Raw genomic sequence first — 21258 nt, 5'->3', positions numbered from 1 at the left:
TCAAAGAATAAATAGAAGTCTTAAATTTAAGCGACCGTCTACATAACCTTTTCAAATAGGTATTTAGTCATCAGCAAGACGCTAAACTCATAATTTGTTACTTTACTTCGTTTAAAACAATACCAATAAATTCCTCTGTAACTCTTATTCAAACCTCCTTACACAAACATACGTCAGACGTGAGGGGTCGAGCTCGTTAAACGTGAAACGATCGAATCTCTGTCAGCTTTCACTAATCCGTGGTCCGAAGGAATTAACGCGTGCTAAGCTGTTTTAGGGCGAAATAATACCGTTTATTCCGTAAAAATAGGTAAATAATTGGTTTTAGGGAGAGAAATAAAGTAAATACAACTAAATGTCTATATACCTACTCTAGGTAAAATTTAAATTATACTTATGTTGTAAAGTTCAGCTTATCTGGCAAACCTTTTCTCAGCTATGTTAGGATTGGCTTCCTTCCAGTCTAACCGTATACTGCTGAGTAGGTACCAGAGTTTTACAAGAAGCGACTGCCTATCTGACCTCCTCAACCCAGTTACCCGGGCAACCCGATACACCTTGCTAGGTGGTAAGACTTTCTGACTAAATCTGTCAAAGATGTTCAAATGGGAGTCAGTACTCGATGTATAGGTATAGGCACACGCTGAATATTAAAAAGCTGAAGAGTTTGTTTATTTGTTTGGATGGTTCATTTATTTATCTTTCGACCTCTCAGTGTTAGAAAGTCTATTTATCGAGGAAGGTATAGCCTTCCATAGCAACTTTTTACCCAGGTATATAAAGTAGTTCCCACACGACGCCAGTTTTTAAAACATACCTCTCTGAACATTACACAATCTGTGGTCGCGGCATGCATAAGATGTGAGCAGTTAAGTGCAAATGGCCGCAGCTTTGTCTGCCCTCAGCTTTATACATATTACAATGATCTACAATGTATTGTTATAGGTACTCGACTAGTCTTTGTAGGGTTACACAGTTTGAAATGAGTGATTTCAGTAATTTCACTAGATCGCGATTCTAAATCCATATTAGAAATTAATAAAATGTATTGGATTGTTTTAAGAGGACGAATTGGAATTTTTGGCGCCAAGGATGTCAATTTTTCTCAGTAAATACAAAACGGATCAAAATACAACTTGGTTACCTGAAAGTTCATGATATAAGCCTTATTTTGTTAGTTGTAGAAACATGATTAGGTAACTTTTATAACAGAGAAAAATATATCAAACATACCTCTTTTTAAAAAGAGATTCACATATTATGGGCAAACGGGACCGATTTAAGCCTCTTAACTTTTTTAGTAGTTGAGTATATACATACTCTTTAAAATGGTAGTAGGAATTTTTATTAAATTATCATTTCTAAATATTAAAATTACAAAACCATTTTGTCGCTTACGACTTTTAGTTATAAGCTAGCGCGCGTATTGTTATCCTCGCCCCGCTCAGACGCTCCGACCCCTTTTGGCGCCTTAGATGCGCGTGCCGGTTATGGAATTATTGTTGACCACTTCCTCGCCTTAACTAGCTTTATGTACTAAGAAAATTGTAAATACATGGCTTTTACACTATCGGATTTTCCGCTCGGTTTTCAGGCCTGGCATCGCTCTGTTCGTACGGATTGTGTAGCGTTTACAAAATACGAGCGACAACAACAAACAATTGAAAACTACCTATATTGGTATAAATGGTGAAACCTGAAACCGCGTGACAGGTTTGTCCAAGACACGTCCAAAAAATACCCGATAAAGTAAAAATAGTGCTGTAAATCAGCATTTCATCTATCTTAGACTTAGATGTAGACGTACAAAATCAACTACACGTTGTTTCTCTAACAAAGCATTAGGTAAAAGGTTTGACCTCTCAAGAAGGATAACATAGATGGACTACACTTAAGCTTTAGCCCTCAGTAATCCGATGCACCTACTTTACAAGAAAAATAAACTTCAACTGGCCTGTATCAATACTTTTTTACTTAGTTTTAAATAAACTGAAAAGGGTTTTTTTGGGAGTACGGCGTGACAATATCAAAGTCAGTTAAAGAATACCTAGCGATTCTCAAGTGTGTCTTTTTGAAAAAAGTTCGGACTAATTTTATTTTCGTTTTTAATAAAATTAAAAATGTTCTAAAATATAAGGCATTAAAATTAGGAAAGGAAGAGGTTGCTTGTGACGTCTAAGTCAAGTTATACGTTAAAGTGACATAACTCAATATTTAAACCTATATTTTTGACTAATTTTATTCGTTATATTTTTCACAAAATTCAAAAGAAAATCCAAAAATCTTAAAATAGAAAAATACTATTTTCTTTCGCACGCCGTATAGGTTCCTAAAGTCCCCTTGTTCTTGGCATAGGCGGGCACTTTATACGAATATATTACTGGATGCACCGATAAGTACCATCGAAGTGCCATCCGAACGTGGAGGACAAAATCACTAGCGGAGGTGCCATTACGGAAAATCTACGAAGAAAGTCATCTTCCGAGCCTTTTTCCAACTATGTTGGAGTCGGCTTCCAGTATTACTGGATGCAGCTGAGTACCAGTATTGTGCAAGGAGCGACTGAGTATCTGAGCTCCTCGACACAGTTACCCGGGCAACCCAATACTCATTTTAGACTGGTTGTCAGACGTACTGGCTTCTGACTGTCCGTAACGACTGCTAAAGATGTTCAATCAAAAATCACCTAAGAATGTAGCACGCCAAAATGTGGGTGTCCAGGGGACGATGAACGTTACTGTCTTCGCCCTTATACGCCTTATATGACCCTACCATTTTTTGAAACACCAAAAATCGTTGACATATATCTCAAAGCACCCAAGGGCCTCATTAGTTCTGTCGTACAAAATTATTCATCGTTTCAATCATGACCCCCATACGAATTTGACTTACAAGAAGGCGCCCGACCTACCTGCATTACGACATCTCCGCTCTTTTCCTAGCTGCGTGTTTCGGAACGTGCGTTTGACAGCTCGACGCTGGACGTAATGGCGTTTCGCGCCATTTGTTACCGCCTTTTTTGTTTTGATGGCGGAGTTGTAAATTTTGATGGCGCGATGTCAAAACTGCTGATCGGATTTTGTATAGATTATGGGCTCTACGTCAAGTATGTTATTCGTAGGTTATTTGGTATGCTAATAAGCTGTTTTTTATTTGGGAATTAGAAGGATTTTTATGAGTTCATTGCAGATTAATAAGTTCAAAATTGGTACCATTAGGAATTTCTTAATTTAAGAAGTATTATTTATTTTACGGATAAAAATAGGCATTTTTTTTTCAAAATATCGCTTATCTACATATTTTTTATTATCGACATAATATAGGTACGTATCTATATGGTAAAAGAAAAAAACGAACAATAGTTATAAAAAACTAGTTTCCGCACGCGATTCCACCCCCATCTCGGTGGAACTGCTTATCGCAACAGAATAATAAGAAGATATGTTATTCTGTTACCTATAAATACATTGAGAATCAAACACAACGATATTAGGTAAGTAAAAAGAGGAATCACTACTTAAACCTCAAATGTGCCCACATTCATCTCCCCAGAAATAAAAATAAAAACGTCATTGTCTATTTAATTCGACAACGGTGCAATAAACTGCAAATCGCTGACGTAACGCAATAAAATGGCCGATAAACCGGCTAATAAACTCACACGACTTTATTGAGGACTTCATTTTAATATTGAGAGAGGACGTTAAACATTAGACATATAATATACTAGCTTCTGCCAGCGGTTTCACCCGCATCCCGTAGGAACCTCTGCACGAACCCGGATAAAAAGCCTTATAGCCTATAACCTTCCTCGATAAATGGGCTATCTAACACTGAAAGAAATTTTCAAATCGGACCAGTAGTCCCTGAGATTAGCGCGTTCAAACAAACAAACAAACTCTTCAGCTTTATAATATTAGTATAGATAATATAAAATATAGATAATAATATAAACTTCTATACTAATATGAATACTAAAGACTTTTTTGTTTGCTTAAATGCGTTAATCTCAAGAACTACTGGTCCGATTTGAAAAAGATTTCAATAATGTAGAAGCGTATTTATAGAGGAAGGCTACATGCTACTTTTTATCCAAGTTCGTGCAACAGTTACCACGGCATGCGGGTCAAACTATTCTTATAAGCAATGTTTTAGAGTATCTAGAACTTTCGTAAACACTATTGCCGCTTTATTTCGTTGGCAAATCACTAGAACACTTCATATATTGGTAATACAGTGGTTAAGTTTAAGTGATTATTTTTTAAATGTTCTTATTGTCAAAATAAACAATTGTTTTAAACAAAAAGCAACTTCTCGCATCACTAGGCATGGAAAATGGAAAATACTTCATTTAATAATCCAACTATAAACTATAAATCAATGTTTATGACGGACATAATATCGATATTATCGCATGAATTACAGTCTGAGAATGTCGATAATAAATTGAGAACGTCCCATCTCTATACATTGGATTACACCTGGAGAACATAATGACTAGCGGAGATGTCATAACGGAAAATCTCCTAAGAAAGTAGCGACGAGTAATGTTACTGTCACCGCCCTTATCCTTACACGCCTTCTTTGGAACCCACCATTTTTCTTAATCAAAAACAGCTCGGACATCTCAATGAAAAAGAATTCCTCGATAATTTACTTGTAACTGAGCCTTTTGGTGACACCCACCGTATGTATTTGACCAAGGAGCGCTTGACCTTATGGAATCTCCGCTCATTCCTTGCTCAATAGCTCTACAATTTTAATATGACCGCTGACAAACTGTCACTTTATGACGGTCCCGCCATAAATTGACAACTGCATACGCCATTCGTAGATTTCAATAACCGATCCATCCGTCGTTTTTAGATTAGAGATTGAAAAACATACATCCTTACTACAAAAACTTAAACATCTGATGAACACTTTTCTAAAAAAAGTGTGGCTGCAAAACGGACCTTATTTCAACGTCATAATCTGTCATTTTTTATACAAGTGTTCAACAGACGTCTAAAAGGTTTTGTGGTAATCTTTATGAAGCTAATATCAAAATTCAAGCTCCAATCGCAGAACAACGGATAGGTTATTGAAATCCGCAGTTACGTAAATTATCATAGATTTTAATGTATTAACTTTGAGTACTTCGATGGTATTTTATAGGAATGTAGATGGTAAAATCTTTTATAATGCATTTTATGTGAAATACTAAAACCTTTTTCCGTTAAATATGGTGCAGTTTTTATTACAAACCCAAAATGTGAGATTTAAGTTGCCATAACGGCGCACTTTTGCTTAGACACTTCTCGTTAAATATTTTTGCCGCTTCGAAGTTAGCCATAAGACACTTTCGCATGCGCCACTAGTGTTTTGTTCTTAAATTTTGTCAGTTTAGGATCGTGTACCTAGTTATTTATTGGAAATTGCATAAGATCAGCCTTTTAAATCCTTCAATTTCTTTATTTAAAGTGCGCCAACAGCAATACATAGGTACAAAACCAATAGAAAAATAAATGTATTAAAATAATACTTTATAGTTCGGTTTGTCCATTAGTGGCAATTAACAATTAATTATTTTTTTAAAGATACTTAATATTCAACCGACTATCTTTTCAACTCAGGGAGCTATCTAAAAATATATTTTTCTACATCCACAGGTTTCGAGCCTGCCTCAAATTGGCTGACACCTCGGTCTCCAACATGGTCGGGAAGCTATTCTTCAACGTGGTTCAGACCAAATGCTTCATCCTCAAACCAGTTAAGATGTGCACACAACGCTCCTGGTGGGGCAAATGCCTAAGAAGAGGCTACACCAAACAGGCCTATTTACGAGACAACCTACCGTACTAGGCTGAAAAAGGTTACCTTTGTCTAGAAAATGACAGATGTCATTAATGTCAATGTCAATCCAGTGTTGCCGCGTTACAAAACTGCCAGTGTTACCAATTAATTTTAGGGTAATTACCCGAAGTGTGGGGAGATTAATGTGGCAATGCTGGATTCTTAATAATTTATTTCTGTGATCGTATGAGTAACTTAATGTATTTTTAAACGTTACTTAAGATAGGGGGTTGCGTTTCTCATAGAAATTAAATGTGTGTCGAATACGGGTTTTTGCGTGTTTGTTGAAAAATCTGTGTATGATGATCTATAGGCGGGATTCCACCGATTTGTTGCATACCATGTTTCTTCTGGTCTAGTAGCTCAAGCAAACAGTAACAAATTGCATGCGAACACTTCTTAAATGTCCGCGAAACTGCAACATTTGCAACGTGAACAAATGTGCGTGAACAATTTCGGTGGAATCTCTCCACAACATAAACATGAACTTCATATTCCTATTTTACTGCCATTGTAAATAATTCACTTTAAACGAATTACAAAAACTAACATTTCCTTTCTTTATAATTTTCTTCTGATAACTTTGCCACTCTGAAGAAGGTTGCTACTACCTGCTACTGACTTCACTATAGTCAAAATATACAGACGCCAGCAGGTCAACCTACCCAAACCTGTCAAATGTTAATAATCGAACATTAACCTTCCACTATTGCGATAAAGTTGAAAATCTATTGAAGAAATTTGACAGATTGGGGTAGGCGTCAAATTGCTTACTTCAGAAGTTCGGAGTAGCAAAGTTATTTGACCAATTTATTCGTTATCAAATCAATTAATATTTTATTTATGGATTTACTGCATTTTATCAACTGCCATTGTTTCAGTTCCTTCTTTTTGAAATTTTCTGTACATATGTATATTTATTTGATATCTAAAGTTTAAATCCTGTCTATTTTCCACATTTCATATTTACGAAATGGCGGACTAGTCAACTGTCGCCAATGTCAACATAATTTCTGAAAAAATATCGCCCACCTAGATCTAAAGTTTAACTCAAAATTTTAGTATTTTGAGTTATGGATTAATCCGTCAAATTCCTTAAAAATAAAAATATACCAACAAATATAAAAAATAAAAAAATATGTATAAAAAGTATAAAAAGCATTCAATACAGAACATTTCTACTACGCACAGGGATAGAGGAATCAAATTTCATCTTTTCTAAAAAAAAACATCTTTCTCTTTAGATCTAGGTGTCCGATATAGTTACAGCCTATTTATCGTCCCACTGCTGGGCACAGGCCTCCTCTCACACGGAGAAGGATTGAGCATTAATCACCACGCTTGCTCAATGCGGGTTGGTGATTTCAGACTATATAATCCAGGTTTCCTCAAGATGTTTTCCTTCACCTTTTTATCAGCCATTGGTGTCTAAGATATACTTAGAAAGTACATACAAACTTAGAAAAGTTGCAATGGTACTTGCCTGACCTGGATTCGAACCCGCGCCCTCATACTCGAGAGGTTGGTTCTTTGCCCACTAGGCCACCACGACTAGTCCGATATGATGGCTGGCAATTGTCTAAGTATTTCATATTTAAATAAAATCTTTGGCAATAAAATTACTTATTAGATTTAGTAGGCTTGTAGATATTATAGTAATATCTCAAGCAAACCCGGGCGTAGACTTGTATTATAAAGAGAAATAAGCTTAAAAACTATGTCTGTTTAACTTATCTTTACTTGTATTATAAAGCTGAAGAGTTTGATGGTATGATTGAAGTCTAATCTCTGGAACTACTAGCCTGAATTGAAAAAATATTTCAATGTTAGATAGCCCATTTATCGAGGAAGGCTATAGGCTACTTTTTATCCGGGTTCGTGCAGAGGTTTCCACGGGATGCGGGTGAAACCGCTGGCAGAAGCTAGTGTGTTATAAAGCTGAAGAGTCCGACAGATTATTGGAACTTATTTATATCGCATACGATATCCTAAAGTAACCTTAAAATATTTCGAATTATTCGATATGTTGTATGTTTCACAGACATAGTTCTTAAGCTATTTATTAACACTCGACCTAATAGAATAAAAATAACATTAATAAGAAAGTAATATAATATTCATAATTTATTTACCGCTAAAAACTTTTATTTATAATCACCATTGTCCATTATATTAAGAAAATAACAACATTTCTCTATTCAAACTTAATGACGATTTGTAACTAACTTCCGAGCACGATTATTGATGCATGATTGTGAAAACTGAAAAAATGCTTCTAAGCAAGCGAAATTAGGCCAATTCCAAGCCGCCATTAAGTTTGATTCATACTATTTTCATCTCAGTTCCAAAATTAAAAAAAATCGATAAATAGAAACAATTGCATGAAGCAACTTCATGACAGTTTAATTATATGTCTAGAGAGCAAATGAATATCCTAATAATGTGCCAAATAGAATCCAGTTCTTCCATTTCCCTTTTAAATGTATTTATTTTACATGATTTAATGCCCGAATACAGACTACAACTTAGGTACTTATAATATAACTTATAACTTTAAAGCTGAGTCGATTTTGATGAAATATGTCTAACCTTTCGACTAAAAATCTTATCGAAATCGGTTTATTCTATTAAGAGCTATGGCACCTCAGACAAAGCGGTGAAACTTATAGCCTCCTTTCTTTTTGCGTCGGTGGTTAAAGTAGTTTTTCTATACTTCTATGTCTAAACTTCTCTAAGTAATACAATAAAATTCCGATTTGAAAATTATTTCTCTGTTGGAAAGCTACTCTTCCCGAGTAACATAGACTATATTTTATCCGGATACGGGACGCAAATGAAACCGCGGGAAAAGGGCTACTAAGTTATATATAAGTATTCAGGCAGGCATTAACTTATATGTATAGTTTTTAGCGGCGTAGATATAAGCAAGGCGTGCGAAGTTCCTCAAGTCGACAATATTGAAGTATAGTCATTAAGTATTTGTGATTCTCACACGTAGTTAACTAACTGTTCGGTCTAGAACTTGTGTAGTGGAAGCAATAATTATGTAAGGAAATATGTATTTAATAATCTGTAGAAGTGAGTGTAGGAGTCCTTTTTAAGGTCAGAGAAGGGTGGCTACTTTTGGTAACGGCGAATTAGAAACTCTTGCTAAGTAAACTTCGAAATTGTCATAGCTCTCTGTCTTAGATCTTCAAGTATTAAATTAATACAGGAAAATATATCTGTTTTTCTCCAGACTGATTTCCTCATGAAGCCTTTGAAATCACGAAAAACAAAGTATTTCAAAAAAACTCTAGTGTGCAGACTGGCCATTAGGTATCAGACAACTAAAAAAATATATTTACCTTAGATACATTAAGATATCCACAGAAACACACAGTCAAAAATATGTTTTAGTTAGTTAATAAATCGCCTAAGCTGAAAGTAGCTAATCTTATACCTTTTAAAAATAATTATGAATGAGAAAAGTAAAAACATCTGTAATTTGTTCTTGTGATATTATATTGCGAAGAACGATACGCAGATGTATAGATGTTTTTTTTGTGGGGATTAATTTTATATAAGATGCCGATTTAATCATCAAAGTTTTTTAATGGATATAGGCCAAAAAATATTACCCACAATAACATGTAAAGTATTTTTCATAAACAGTTCATTTTTCATAAACATGGCGACATTCAATGTTCAATTTCTGCTGCAGTTATAATCTTTTCAGGCTCTCCCCAAACGGGCAATATATTTGTGCAATATTACGATACCTACTGTGCAAATTGACGTTTAGTGTTAATATTGAATATTGCGCAATGATTTTTAGAAAAAAGATTTTAGTTGCACAATATTTTTATTATATTTCACCTCTAGGGCCTCTAGGGAACGCCTTAGTCCAAGTGCGCCCTTACCATGTAATATTTATTTGAGAAATTATTTTTATATCAGTTTCTAATTTTTTTACAATAATATTATTTCTAAACTCTGCACCTACATAATGTTTAATAAATTGTCAAAAATATTTCCTAACTAAAGCCATATAGATGATTAAATCGGCATCTTAAAGACTTTAATAAATCCTCCAGTCCTATCTAGCCCGGACTTAACCAATGTATGTAATTGTAAATAATTTATTATTATATAATAATGTATGTATGTAGAAACTGCCGTCAGATACGAAAAAGGCGTATCTATCTCTAATTGTACTTACGTCCTTTATCCCCCGTTTCCAATAATTACGAAAGATAGAAATTTGACATCACATGTATAGGCTTATGTCAATGTCACTGTCAAAAATGTCAATGTCAAAAATCTATCTCCAGTAACCAAATCAACAGATAGATAATATATTGGGAAGGGATCAAGAGACAGTAAAAGATTGCATGTTAGTATTTGTGAAAAGAAAATCGTTTTAATATTATAGAGAACTTTTATTTTTGTTCAGATTATTGTAACTGATGAATTAAATAAAAAATAAATCTTGCAAATCATTTTTGTATTTTTATTTTATTTTCCTTGCTTTTGGCAAACAAATTCTAGTTTATATATCATGCATATATTCTGATTGCAACCTGAGTACCAGTTTTCTACTTGGAGCGACTGCCTATCTGATCTCCTGAGAACCGGAAATCTACGAGTGTGCAAGCACTGTTATGACACTTCATTGCACTGTAGTAAAGTTTTATTATGGACCTCTTATCAGTGCAGTACTGGATAATCACAATTAAAAGGCGCTAATAGTTTATGTTGAACCATGTTGAACTTACCACCGGATTTAATTAAATAGAAAATTAGTAAACGATCACCAAAACCTGCATTTTAACTTTAACCTGCATTTTAATTTTAACAAAGCTTTCCAGCCACATTCGCCAAATGTGGACGCACCCTTACAATTCATCCCATTACCGGTCCTTATACCGCCATCTAGCGGTGGGTAGATAAGTTATGCCAAATTGATAAGACCAATCATAGCTTAGTTTTACTTAGTAATCCGTGGTTTTACTCACAAACTCGAATATTTTGTCACAAAATAAATAACGTGTAATACGACTAGTAATTTTCTACTTCGCAGTAACGCGTTTCGAATTGCATCTGCTACTCGCCGCTAGATGGCGTTAAATTAATCTCTAGCTCGATTCGAATAAATTTATTTCATGGAACATACAATTTGAGTATTAAACATTACATTTAGGAATGATCATGGCACAATAAATAAATAATTCAAACCATATACACATCACCATCTTGATGTTTTAACAATAATACATTTTCGCCGTCCTTCAATTCGTACGCAACTTCTTTGAGAATAGCGCCATCTGTCTCTGTAACTTGAACTAATAGGTTTTGTTCTACGTTCTTGTTCTTCGCCTGTTTGCCATGTTTTGCCGCTAGATGGCGCCGAAGCCCTCTGACTCGAGTATAGGTGGCGCCACAGTGTTCACAGGGATGCGATTCTGACCTCACGTGAGTTGAAGAAATGTGCTCTTCTAAACTGATTTTGTAGCCGAATTTCTTACTGCATATTGGGCACTAAAAATAAATAAGGAATCATTAAGTTTTAGTTTTATTTTTTCTAAAGTTATTATTGTGCACTAAGCGCAATTATTCAACTCTATAAAAAAATATTCTAAGCTCATATTTGAAAATAACTGTAAGCGATTTATCAAAGAGCTTTATATTTTTGCTATATCGTAAGCTGTAAGTGTAAAGACGGCCTGATGTAACTGTGATGTTAGTTTTTGGGTTCTAAACAAATGCCTACGATGCGCAGACTGTCAACTGTTTTATTCTAGAAGATTCCTCACACGTCATTGAACACTAACCTCATACTTCTTGACGCCGAGATGTCTCCTGCGATGAGCTCGCAGGTTGGAACTAGATATGCATCGCTGTGGACACATGTCACAGCTGTATGGACGTTCCCCGGTGTGCTTTCTGAAAAAAGTAGATTTTTATTTCCTCCTTTTTTCAATACGATCAGTCATCTGACTATAAGCGGGTATGGTGAAGTTTAAGTGGCGGGTAGGTCACTACTCCCAGAGTGCAATAACTTTATTTTATTTTGTAAACTAAATGTCGAAAATATCTCGCGGCTTTTTTAGCCGACGCATAGTCTCAAATTTTTTTTTTAAAGTACAAGATACAAGATATTTAATTTGTAAGTAGGTAGATACATTTATTATTATCTGCCTCGTTGGTCTAGGTATCGCAAGCACGGCTGCTGTGCTCATACTCTCGCTCGTACTTTTACAAACTTACTCAAAGCAGCCCGGAAGCTGGTGATGCAGCCTGGATGTTGGTATGTACCCATGCATCGGAGAGCCTGCGCCTGATCTTTCTCCGGTTGTTGGACTATGAGAGTGATGGGATAGTGAGTGCACCTGTGTCTGCGCAAATGTTTGTGCACTATAATATGTCCTGCGCAGCTGGCTGATCTCCTTATATGAGAACAGATGCCATGGCCAAAAGTCAGCTAAGAGATCATCATTACCTGATATGTACAGTGAGTGATGAGCGCTGCGTGGCTCGAAACTCGCAGTGTGGACACTGGTGGCTCTTCACTCCGCTGTGAGTCAGCTTGTGTTTGTGTAAGTAGTCCTGTCTAGTGAACACGCGACCACATATCTGAAAAATATGAGACAAAATTATGTTTTTATAAAACACCTCCATTTTAGTCAAATTAATTTACCGACGTAATGTTTGTCATTTGTAGCTACTTTGACTATCCTGAAGTAACTAGTGGCCAACTTCAGGGCAGCAAAGTTATTTGACAACAACCAGCTGCCCAGCCTTTTCCCAAATATAATAAGATTGGCTATAAGTGCATCTACCTATCTGAACCCTTCACTTATACCTTGATACCTTTTCGTAAAACTGGTTGATTGGACTGATTAACCGTAATGACTGCCATAGAGTTGTTCAATTAATAGCCATTACTTAGCATGGAACAATTTAAGACTAGAAAAGGTGTATAATTAATACAATACTCACATCGCAAACAAAATTCTTCTCCTTCCCATGTTCAACCATATGCAATTTCAACAATTCCTTAGTTTTAAACAGCTTCACACACTTGCTACATTTAAATATATGCTCGGGCAACTCTGTCAAAGTATTATGTCTATGGTCTCGCATATGAAACTCATATGTACACCTCTTTGGTAAGTACCTGTCACAGATAGTACACTTGTAACCATCTTTTAAACCTTTACAGAAGTTTACTTCATGACTTATGCGTGTTTTTCGACTTTTAAACCGTTTCTCACAGCCAAAACATTTGAATAATGTGCCATTATTTTCTATTCCGTGTAATTCAGCATTATGTTGCGATAGACTGTCTATGCTTTCTAAATCTAAGCAGCAAATATTACAATAAGTAGGCGAACGTTTAGACAGATACTTTTTTCTAACTTTAGATATACTTTTTAGCTTTTTTTCTGTATCTTCTTCTACATATTCTAAAGTATCGTCAAAATAAGGTTCTATATCATCAATTTTGTCGTAAACCTCATCTATATCTTCGCTTTTTATTAAATCAGACGATAACTCTTTAACTTTTGTATCCTCGAAGCCTTTTTGTAGAATTAATCGTAACTTAGCGTCAGTCTCTTGGCAAAAAGTTTTGTACAAATAAAACCTTTTTATTTCGTTCAAACAGTCAACGCAAACTTTATTTAGATGTATATCCTCCAGTTCTATCTGTAAGCAATCTTTTATTATATCTAATAAACATATTTCTGTTGAATTTTCCGCATATTTCAATACAATATCGTTGTCTGCGTTTTTGTTCCAACACAATCGACATACGTCTTCGTTAGAGAAATATTCGTAGTTATAATGATCACTGTCGGTTGAAATCTGGTACCAATGCATTATCTAGTGTTATTTTTTACTGATAATTAACGATAAAACACAAAAACGGATTTAATAAATAACACAAGCAGAGTTCGCTTTGTTGATTTCGCATTTGTCAAAGTCACTGTCATGTCAAACGGATGAACATTTGATTCTACGTAAAACGGAACGTTAAATCTTAATAAAGTTGATGAAATCTTAAAAGCTAAAGTTGAGAAAAAAAGTAAGAAAGTCATCTACTACATTTGCAAATAGAAAGTTAATTTAAATAATAATTATTAAAAATTGTTGATTTTCCTTGCCTGCAGCGCTATCTTTTGGCCTATAGTGAAACCAAAACAAGCTATGTGGGGGTATATTCAATTTCTATTTATATCTTTTACGTAAATAGTTGCTAATCAGGTTATTATTTTTATTTCTCGACCTATTAAAGCGTCTGAACATATTATGACACAAACACAAATTATTATTTACTCCGTTATTAGACACAACAAAAAAAACAAACATACAGGTGAAGCTAATAAAAAGCGTGTAAAAAACCTTTGCTCATACCTACCTACTGACCAATTTTACAATGCAATGAAGCAAAAAATAAAAAAAACCGCCCGAGGGGTTCCGTACTTTTATCAAAAAAATTACACTTTCGTTGTATGGGAGCCCCCTAAAATAATTATTCTAGTTTTCAGTGTTTGTTATAGCAGCAACAGAACTACATCATCTGAGAAAATTTCAACTGTCTAGCTAGTACGGTTCTTGAGTAGCAGACAGCCTTAGTAATAGGATCTTGTTAATATTAGAAAAGTCCGGTAATAAGGGCTGTAAAAATTGACGAAATTATATTTAAAAAAAAAACATCAATATTAGAGCATAAATTTAATGTTGATAACCAACAAAACATTCAATCGCAACTTAACAACTATTCTATAAACATTTAGCACTTAATCTAAGCAACATATTAAGCTAAATAAACTTATTCTTATGCGCCTAACTTTTCTTAATATGGACTGGACTTAGCAACTTTCAGTAGTTAAACAATTTTAACCCATATTCTAAAGCTTTAAGTATCATTTTTGAGTGATATACAACTACGTTTTCTTGCTCAAAAATAAGCCTTAAATTAAATATGAATAAGGATTAAAATTATTTAAAAAAACAAATGATATTTTTTTTTCAAATTAATTGCACAAAATACACTGTAGTTAGAAAAAAGGCTTCTCATTGCGTCTTTAACTGACCAGAGATTAAAATAGCTTTGTTTAAGGCCAATTAAGCTATATTATTAGCAGTTTTAATTTATTCCGACCTTCTGCAACTCTTCAAGGAAATATTAACGCATATTAACAAACAAACAATCAGACTATTATATAGTAAAAATCTATAATATAGTCAGATTTTATTGTTGTCAGAAAATTTGTGTGTCTTATCATAGTAAACCTATATCCCAGGATTAACTTAGAATCTGTTGTATAGCTTACTAGAGAAAGAATTTTCACATAATTTTTATGTGGCCAATGTCAAAACCTTATCGCTACTAAGCAAAACAATAGATAGATCAAATACCTGTGCTCTGAATTTAGTTGCAAGCCAACAATTGGCGGGAACTGTCCAAGTTTCATACCATAGAGCAAACAAAATGACGGCACATCTATAGCTAAGCTAAATGTTCATGATTTAAAAAACATACAAAATGCTATAAGGACGAATACATTTTTTAGGAACAAGTCCAGTATTCTATGGTAGGTAATGTGATTGTGGTCAAAAATTAGGCCCCAAGCAGCTCTTGGCTTATTTTGGCGCTAAAAATTAGACAATACACCTATTAATTTTGTTAGTATAGGATATGCCTAAATCATCAAAGCCTTTTCCCAACTATGTTGGGATCAGTTTCCAGACTAACCGGATGCAGGTAAGTACCAGTGTTTTACAAGGAGCGACTGCCTATCTGACCTCTTCAACCCAGTTACTCGGGCAACCCAATACCCGTTGGTAACACTGGTTGTCAGATACTAGTTTCTGACTATCTAAGGACTGGCAAAGATGTTCAAATGACAGCCGGGACCTACACTTTTGCACCTATTTAATTTGTGTTAGTATAGGATATACCTAAATGGCTGGTGTAAAAAAACCCGTATCGAAATATATAAAAATACACCAAAATTCCATTTATTCGAAAACCACAGACTAAATCTAGCGAAACCTATTTCGTTAGTAAGGAGGTTTTGATTAAAAAGTATTTTATCTATAAAAAGGCAGCTTAGGTCATAAAGTTCATGTTATAATTTCTCGGCATAATAACATTGGAAATAACCACAAGATATGTGGAAAACAGACATTTGTGAGCTAAATAAAATTGACTACATATTGCTAAGACATCGAGACACAAATATAACAAGATGTGTATAAAAATGGTTCACTGGCATCTACAAAGTACAGTTAAACTTAAAACGTTAGGTTCTCATATCAGTAATATAGCTTATCTATTCGGCAATTGGACTATTACATAGCAAGACTGATATTATATGAATATACAATTGCATCTTCCTCAAAATACATTTACTCATAGCATAGTCCAATCTTAAAAAAAAAGAAACTTTCGTAACCATAGAAACAGATAAAAACAAACGACAAAAGCGCGCGAAACGCCGTCAATACATTCGCTCGCGAATATAGAATTGTTTTATTTCTATCTAGTTCTGCTTAATATTAAATTCTCAACTTATAAACTAAATTATGGTACAGTTTTTAGTTTTTATTTATTCGTCCGCCCTCTCTTGGTCTCGGTCCTTCTTTTTCTTTTTTTTCTTCTCTTTGCGTAATGATGAATCGGCCTCTACGGTCGTTTCGGCCTCCATGGTCGCGTCGCCGGAACCGTCTTCCACTCTGTCGAAAAAAAACCATATAATTAAAAATTTTTAGAAGAAGAAACATAATTATGTCCATTTGAGTAGTAAAGGTAAACAATCATGAAAGAATAATAAACTGTCTTCAATAATATGCCTAAAACTGTCTCCAAGGTTACACAAACACTACCCTGAAAACTGCATAAAAATCGGTTCAGCCATACGTAAGATAATCGTGCACAAACACACACACAAACAGGTCAATCTGAGAAATTCCTTTTTTTTGAAGTCAGTTAAAAAAGGACAAATCTACAATGCCTTTGGATAGTAAATGAGCATGTGTTTATTTTAGTTTACAAACATCTGTTAACCACATTAAATTATTATTATCAAATAGGTCATTATGAATTCATGCTCTCTGTTATCAATTTCTAATTATTGTTTATAAATGTTATATTTGACTATCAATAGTAAGGAAGATAGGGTTTGGTAGATATACAAATAGATATATCTGTGTATGGATGGTATGTATGTAAAGCCTAGTACTCATTGTAAACTTTTGTTTATAATCAAAGTTGCATCAACATGTTGCCAAGTTGCTGGCAACATGTTGCTGACAATCCTACGTGTTGCCGAGTGGATGAGTATGAAGAATTAATGGTCCCATCTAAACAATTCTTTCTTTGTTAGATAGCCCATTCATCAAAGATCGTAATAGACTTTTTATCTGGCTTTGGGAATTAGTATCCATGGGCATATCTGGATAGTTTTACTGTATGTGGGCTGAACTATGGGATGAACCTAGTTCTAAAGAAAATCAGTTTGAATACTTACACAGCATCACCAGCTTCACTATCACGCTTCTTTTTCTTCTTCTTCTTCTCAGATTTGACTTCTACTGAGTTGTTAGGGTCATCTGCATTAGCAGTACTGGCTGTCCGCTTCCTACCAACCTCTTCCGAGTCCGCATCACCATTCGCACTCTTTCCTTTATAATCTACGTAGCTATTTAGCCATTCCGCTGGCGTGTTCTCGTTGGGTTTGCCGAATTTATCCAGTTTGCCTTGTGAGATGAGCTGCTTCTTGTGTGACGCTTTAGGTCCTAAGCCCCATTTTCTTGGGTACGTATCTCGCTCCATGATCACTCTCTTCAGCTTAGCTGCCACGCCGTGATCGCAGGATGCCATCGTTGATGTGGTCATTAACGCAATAGCTAGAGCCACCGCTTCACCTTTTGTTGTTACTATTACTATTTCTTGGTCAATCTCGATACCGTCTTCGTATCTTAAGATACCAGGGAGAAGGACCTTAGCACCGTAGCAAACAGCGTTCACCGCACTATCTTTGATGAATATCCTCTTATGGGCAACTAACAAACCTTCCAAAGGCTTAATAACTCTACGTAAGTAAGACTCGTCCTTATGGTTTTCATATGCCCACTGAGCGTCCAAAATATCGTGCATGGTAACCATGCCTTCTTGTTCTCCCTGGATGCCAGAACGGACTCTTCGGAGCTCAATCATCTGACCACCAACTCCTAACATTAATCCTAAGTGAACGCACATGGTACGGATGTAGGAACCAGCTTCACAACTGACCCAGAACACACCGATGTTGCGTTCACTGTCAAAGTCGAGGAGTTTGCTGTCATAGACTGAACGGACACGCAACTGACGTTTGACAGCTGAGATGAGAGGCGGGCGCTGGAAGAGCGCTCCCCGCAATTTCTCCAGACCTTGGGTGACCTTCTGAACATTTTCAACAGCTGAATGGAGACTGAAAACTGCCACGTACTCCTTACCAGCGTTCTGCTGCGACTTCACGAGCCTCGTGGCGCGATCAATGCACACAATCAGACAACCTGTTACCTTAGGATCCAACGTGCCAGAATGACCAGTCTTCTCCACTTTTAGAATGCGTTTTATCCATGAAACCACCTCGTGGGAGCTTGGGTTGCTTGGTTTGTCGACATTGATGAAGCCAGCCTTCACATACTCCGCGATCGGGCGTTTTAGTGGCGAGTGGCCGAATGGTAGCGGCGTGTAGTGGTTAGTGCGCACATTCAGACGATCGAAATTCTTCAATAACAACGGCCAATACGCTGTATCTAGCTTCGTAACGCTCTCCGTAGGCTCGATCTTAAAGTCCCCAATCTTCTGGAATGTGCCTAAGGATACAGCATCCTTGTTTTTCTTCTTTTTCTTCTCCGAAAACACTTCTGCGCCGGGTTGCAAAACCTCCGTCATTTTGGTTTTATAACTTGTTTCCGTCGTAACTACGCACTGTACTAGTTAAACACAATATTTAGGTCAGTCCCGGGTACCAACTGTTACTATTGTTTGTAAATTTTATTGTAAAACGCACAAACAAAGAGCCGACACGTGCAATGTCGGACTTTTAGGTTAGCTTCGCTTCAATCACACTCGAGGTTTCATTTTTCTGTGGAAATAAACTCCACCAGGTGGCGTCTGACGGGAACAAATGTGGAGCTGCCAACCGATAAATAAAAGTGTTCGGATACACCACCCCAATATGTTTTACTTATAAAAAAATACAAAAAGTTTGTACACCCAGTTTTGTTTTAATTAGTACGACGCATTTAAAAAATAAGGTTTGATGTATAACATACAAAAATCTTCATCTGATTTATAAAATAGCGCTAAAGCGCTATTCGCTTTTGCTTCCTATTATTGCATTAAATCAAAAATTGTTTATTGGAAAGTGCGTTCAAAAATTGCAGAAAACAATACATTTTGTATCAAAGTACAAACTGATGACAATATTAACACCAGTCAAATTCAATTTTTTTACATTTTGTTCATTAATTGTGTTGAGCGGGAGTTTTTTATGCATTACATTTGATACATTTAGTACATAACAGGTAATAAGTTAAATATACGTGTATGTAACTTTACCATAACTATAATTAATGCAAGTGTTTCAATTAAATAAACCTCAGTTTAGTTTTGTTGAATTGAAGTTTTATTCAATCGGTGCATGTTATCATGTTACAGTTGAAAAGTGTATCCGAATTTATCTATGAATGAGTACCAACATAAAGAAAATAACTGTCACTTTTTGGAAGTCAAGCTCTAATCAAAAAGCGTGTTATTATTTCTATTTTCCGCATTTTTTATGTAAAAACCGTATAAAACAGTACAATGGCTGGTGTATTATTCGAAGATATATTCAATGTAAAAGACATAGACCCTGAGGGGAAGAAATTCGACCGATGTAGCCGTTTACATTGCGAATCAGAGTCTTTTAAAATGGACCTTATTTTGGACATTAATTCGTGGATTTATCCGATGGAATTGGGTGATAAGTTTAGATTAGTGCTTGCTACAACTCTCAGAGAGAACGGTTATCCTGATGGCGGGGAATGGAACCCTCTAGAAACGGAGGGAAACCGCGCCGACAGTTTTGAGTATGTCATGTCAGGCAAAGTTTACAGGTTAGTTCTACAATAACAAATAGGTTACTTGTTTATTACAAAATAGCTGTTCCCCGTGGTACAACCTACTTACGGCCGAAAGACGGTCCATAATCGGGTAACATGTAGCCTAACTTCTTTCTCAGGCCTTAAACTAGCTGTGTACCGATAGTCATTTTAATAGGTTCTGTATCTCTACCGTTAAATCCCGACACAGAGTCAATTTTGCATTTATAATATCAATACTGAATCCTATTGATTATCTTCTAGTCTAGCTAGAGTGAGTCTTAATCGAACTAAAAGTTATGGAGTTTCTTGCCGGCTCTTCTCCGAGGGACCAAGTTTTTGGAACCATGCAACCAGTATGACGTTTCATAGGAACCTGCAAAGGCCTATTTGAAATACAAACGTTTGATTTTGACTTTGAACCACAAAATATATAGAATCAACATTTTCATTGTTGAGTAGTTACAAAATGTTTATTTTTGTTCTCAGGATAGAAGGTGATGAAGCAGCAATGGAGCCAGCGTCGCGATTAGCAGCGTATGTATCCTTCGGAGGCCTCCTGATGCGCCTTCAAGGAGATGCCAACAATTTGCATGGCTTCGAAGTTGACCAGCACATGTACTTGCTAATGAAGAAACTAGCTTTCTAAACTATCATATAAGTTAGTCATTAAGTTTATTACGTAAGAATAAAAATAAATATTTTATACGATTATTTTTGGTTTCATTTTTATCACAAATATTTTTAGTTGATTGAAGCTGGAAACGTAATTGAGAAAAGCTCCATCTAGTATTGAAAAAGGTACTAAAAGAACAGCGCCATCTATTGTATCAAGAAGACACAATTCAAAAGTTGTGCTATTCGATAGTAGATGGCGCTTGGTTAATTAGTGTAGCTACTCGATACTAGATGGCAATGTAAGTCCGAAAGAGGTCTTAATATAACTTACTAGCTTCTGCCAGCGGTTTCACCCGCATCCCGTGGGAACTACTTCCCGTACCGGGATAAAAAGTAGCCTATAGCCTTCCTCGATAAATGGGCTATCTAACACTGAAAGAAATTTTAAAATCGGACCAGTAGTTCCTGAGATTAGCGCGTTCAAACAAACAAACAAACACATGTAAATATAGATGTTGTTTGTTTAGTTTAGATTATAAATTCAAGACGCAGCCAGGTCGGTGAAACTGTGGGCCATACTCATCTATCTACATTTTCATTTACTGAAAACCACTGACATGTAAAAAAGTAGGTACTGAAACCTAAACATACGCAATTAATTAATCGGTACCATACACTGAT

At 35.5% G+C, this 21258-nt stretch overlaps 4 protein-coding genes across 8 annotated transcripts in view; 2 read left to right on the top strand and 2 right to left on the bottom strand.

Moving 5' to 3' along the window:
* The window catches only part of LOC110382501 (uncharacterized), a 72828-nt gene extending 65899 nt beyond the window's left edge, over positions 1-6929 (top strand). For 3 of the 4 annotated variants that reach the window (XM_049848183.2, XM_049848184.2, XM_049848185.2), the window contains one exon: positions 5652-6929. In XM_049848183.2, the coding sequence (XP_049704140.2) occupies positions 5652-5844 (193 nt within the window). In that variant the 3' untranslated portion in view covers positions 5845-6929. The remainder of the gene's footprint in view (positions 1-5651) is intronic. The other variant, XR_010278004.1, reaches the window with a different exon arrangement.
* Positions 6930-10652: 3723 nt separating this feature from the next.
* LOC110382504 (oocyte zinc finger protein XlCOF26) lies at positions 10653-13794 on the bottom strand. 2 transcript variants are annotated; one of them, XM_049848182.2, is made up of 5 exons: positions 13633-13767; positions 12817-12994; positions 12317-12450; positions 11649-11760; positions 10653-11355 (listed from the first exon to the last, which is right to left on the bottom strand). In XM_049848182.2, the coding sequence occupies exons 2-5, from the start codon at positions 12958-12960 to the stop codon at positions 11047-11049; spliced, it is 699 nt and encodes a 232-aa protein (XP_049704139.2). In that variant the 5' UTR covers positions 12961-12994; positions 13633-13767; the 3' UTR covers positions 10653-11046. The 2 variants fall into 2 exon arrangements, with proteins under 2 accessions (XP_049704139.2, XP_049704138.2); XM_049848181.2 differs by having other exon boundaries at positions 10654-11355; positions 12817-13794.
* A 2019-nt stretch (positions 13795-15813) lies between these two features.
* Nop60b (Nucleolar protein at 60B) lies at positions 15814-18948 on the bottom strand. The gene is made up of 2 exons (XM_021343118.3): positions 17355-18948; positions 15814-16560 (listed from the first exon to the last, which is right to left on the bottom strand). Exons 1-2 carry the CDS (start codon positions 18764-18766, stop codon positions 16434-16436), a joined length of 1539 nt encoding a protein of 512 aa, XP_021198793.3. The 5' UTR covers positions 18767-18948; the 3' UTR covers positions 15814-16433.
* Positions 18949-19583: 635 nt separating this feature from the next.
* LOC110382505 (DNA-directed RNA polymerases I, II, and III subunit RPABC3) lies at positions 19584-20673 on the top strand. Its single transcript, XM_021343120.3, has 2 exons — positions 19584-19974; positions 20449-20673. The coding sequence occupies exons 1-2, from the start codon at positions 19682-19684 to the stop codon at positions 20606-20608; spliced, it is 453 nt and encodes a 150-aa protein (XP_021198795.1). The 5' UTR covers positions 19584-19681; the 3' UTR covers positions 20609-20673.
* The last annotated feature ends 585 nt before the right edge of the window (positions 20674-21258 follow it).

This window comes from Helicoverpa armigera, chromosome 30, assembly GCF_030705265.1.
Source record: "Helicoverpa armigera isolate CAAS_96S chromosome 30, ASM3070526v1, whole genome shotgun sequence".
In the NCBI taxonomy this organism is placed as follows: Eukaryota; Metazoa; Arthropoda; class Insecta; order Lepidoptera; family Noctuidae; genus Helicoverpa; species Helicoverpa armigera.
This window is presented reverse-complemented; position numbering and strand designations above follow the sequence as displayed.